General features: G+C 19.7%; 2 protein-coding genes across 2 annotated transcripts in view; one reads left to right on the forward strand and one right to left on the reverse strand.

Annotated features, from left to right (window-relative positions):
- The window catches only part of PGSY75_1309200 (putative protein phosphatase 2c-like protein), a gene marked incomplete at both ends in the record, with an annotated part of 2,806 nt that extends 2,681 nt beyond the window's left edge, over positions 1-125 (forward strand). The window contains one exon of the mRNA XM_018787157.1: positions 99-125. Coding sequence (XP_018639899.1) covers positions 99-125 — 27 coding nt within the window.
- A 352-nt stretch (positions 126-477) lies between these two features.
- On the reverse strand, positions 478-2,739 carry PGSY75_1309300 (putative U4/U6 small nuclear ribonucleoprotein PRP3; the record flags this gene model as incomplete). The annotated part of the gene is made up of 1 exon (XM_018787158.1): positions 478-2,739. The coding sequence occupies one exon, from the start codon at positions 2,737-2,739 to the stop codon at positions 478-480; it is 2,262 nt and encodes a 753-aa protein (XP_018639900.1).
- Positions 2,740-2,976: the final 237 nt, after the last annotated feature.

Raw genomic sequence — 2,976 nt, forward strand, 5'->3', positions numbered from 1 at the left:
TATATATATATATTATATTACACATATGTATAATATTTACATATCGTATGCACCCTTTATTCTTATTCTCATTATTTTTTTTTCTTTTCTTTTTTCAGATGACCTTGGTAATTTTATATTTTTAACGTAAACATGTAGAAGGCCCTACATCATCATATAGGGCAATATATAATCATATATATATATATATATATATATATGTATATATTCATTTATTTATTTATTTATTTATTTATTTATTTTTATTTTTATTTTTATTTTTGAATTTATCATTATTATTTGTTTTAATTTTTAAATTTTATAAAGTTTAATCAAATATGGGAATTTAAAATAAAATATAAATAAATAATTAAATGAATATATTTATTTATTCATTTATACCTCTGTGTATTATTTAAAAAAAAAAAAAAAAAAAAAAAAAAAAAATTAAATATATTATATATATTATATATATAATATTTATTTGACAATTTCTTTTTAAATGTGATCAAGAACTGATCTGTGCTTTTTTATAATGTGATAATAATGCAATGCGTCATGTTGACTTAGATAATCTGTTACTTCCATTTCTGTTTTGGCAACAATCATTTTCCAGTTTTTAAAATTTTTTTTTTTCACAACACCATTCCATATTAAACTACATTGTGAATGTTGACTATATAAACTATTATCATTACTATCATTATTATTATAATTATTATTGTTGTTGTTGTTGTTGTCTTGTTGGTTGATGTTATTATTTATAGGATATACTTGTGGTTGATTTTTTTCATTTGAATTTATAATATGATTGTCTTCATTATCATTTTGTTCGTCATCATATTCCTCTTCATTCCATTTGATTCTTCTAAAGATTAATCTTTTATATCTTTCTATAGATACATGTTTTCCTTCTACAATTATAAAATTATATAAAACGGTCATAAAGCATACACCTGTTAGATGTAATTGTTGTGCATTAATATCAATTTTAAAGATATGTTTTTTATTAGATAAATTAGTAATATATATTAATAGAACATCATTTTCTTCATCTGAATTTGATTTCCATTTATTAATTTTTTTTTTAGTTCTTTCTTCAGGTTTAAGTTTTCTTTTTTGATTTTCTTCAAAATGTCTTAATTCTCTTTCTTTCATTTGTTCTCTGACTGCATATTCTGCTTTAGATGGTTGAGCTAATGCACTTTCACCCATGACTCTCATTAAGTTTGATAATTTCATTTTTGGTGGAGGTGGAGGCATTAATCCTATTCTTATTTTATCTTGTTTCTCTCTTTCTTTTTCTTGTCTTTTTCTTTTTCTTAATTTTTTTCTTTCTTGAGGTGTTAAAAACATATGTGTCATATTTATATTATCATCATCATCATCATTCTCTTTTTTGTCTTCATTCAAAGAGACTGGATGTTCAATATAATGATTGATATAATTAAAATTTATAATATATAACAAGTTATTAACTATAAGCATATATATATTATTTTTATGTGATTTTATTTTTTTATTATCATTTAATAATAATAAAACATCACATTTGATTAATACGTTATTTAATTGGATATGTTCATCATGTGATAATAAAGAAGCACACAAATTGTTATTACTATTATTATTATTACTATTATGTTTGTCATTTATATTATTATTATGTTTGTCATTTATATTATTATTATGTTTGTCATTTATATTATTATGAATATCATTTGTTTTATTATTTATTATATATTGATATTTATCTTGCCATGTTTGTTTTTCTGTTTTTATAAATTCATTTATATAATCAACATTATTTTCATTCTTTAAATACATATGTTCTATTAAAATAAATAAATCCGTATCCCAATATTCTAACATATCATATCTTTGTTGAGGATCCCATGTTTGAAATTTAGAAATTTTATCATCTTTTTTATTTATATTAATCATATTAGGGTTTATACTTTCATTAATATTATTATTTAGAAAATTTAAAGATAGCTCTTGAAAAGATTGTACTTTTTTTTTTTCTTCCATAATTTTTTTTAAATCAAAATTCATTAATGCTTTATTATTATATTGTTTATTACTTGCATGTTTGATAAAAGACCCAGGAGTTATAAAATTAAAAAATCCACTTTTTTTTTCTTTTCTTTTAGAAACATTTTTTATTCTATTATCGAACCATAAAGAATTTTCTTTATTTATATCATTATTAATATTTTCAATATTAAGATTCTTATTTATTATTATATCATCATTTTTTTTTTTTAACATATTATCTTCATCTAACTTATTCATATTAACTTTTAATGTTGAGAATGTTATAGGTTTAATATTTATAACATTACCTTCATCATCAACTTCTCGACCTTCTTCATCGAACATTAAAGGCTTAGGAATAAATTCAAGTCTTCTTCTATTCTTATTTATATTATCATTCTCTTTAAATCGACTAGATCTCTTTACTTTTTCTATGGCCAACCTAGCTGCCTCAGTAGCTTTTAAAATATTCAAATGTATATTAGATGAAAAAATGGAATTATTTAAATTATTATATGCCAAAGAAGTTGACACAGGTATATTCATAATACTATTATTCTTCTTTATTGGTATCTCATTATTTTTATTTAATAATATATTGATGTTATTATTTATATTCTCTAAATTATTACTATTATTATTATTTATATCTACTTCTTTGTCTTCTTCTTTTTTCTCGGCATCTCCCCACCTCGACCTTCTTCTTTTCTTAACATCATCCATAACAACAAAAAAAAAAAAATAAAATAATAAAAAATATCTAAAAGGACAAAATAATACACGTTATATAATAAAAAATAAATGAATAAATAAAAATAAATAAAAATATATATATATATATATATATATATGTATGTATTATTTTTTGGAATATATTTTATATATTATCTATTCATCATTTCTGTCTCTACATATTTATAAAAAAAAAAAAAAAAAACATACTTTTCTTACTTTTTAATA

This window comes from Plasmodium gaboni, chromosome 13 (genome assembly GCF_001602025.1).
Source record: "Plasmodium gaboni strain SY75 chromosome 13, whole genome shotgun sequence".
In the NCBI taxonomy this organism is placed as follows: Eukaryota; Apicomplexa; class Aconoidasida; order Haemosporida; family Plasmodiidae; genus Plasmodium; species Plasmodium gaboni.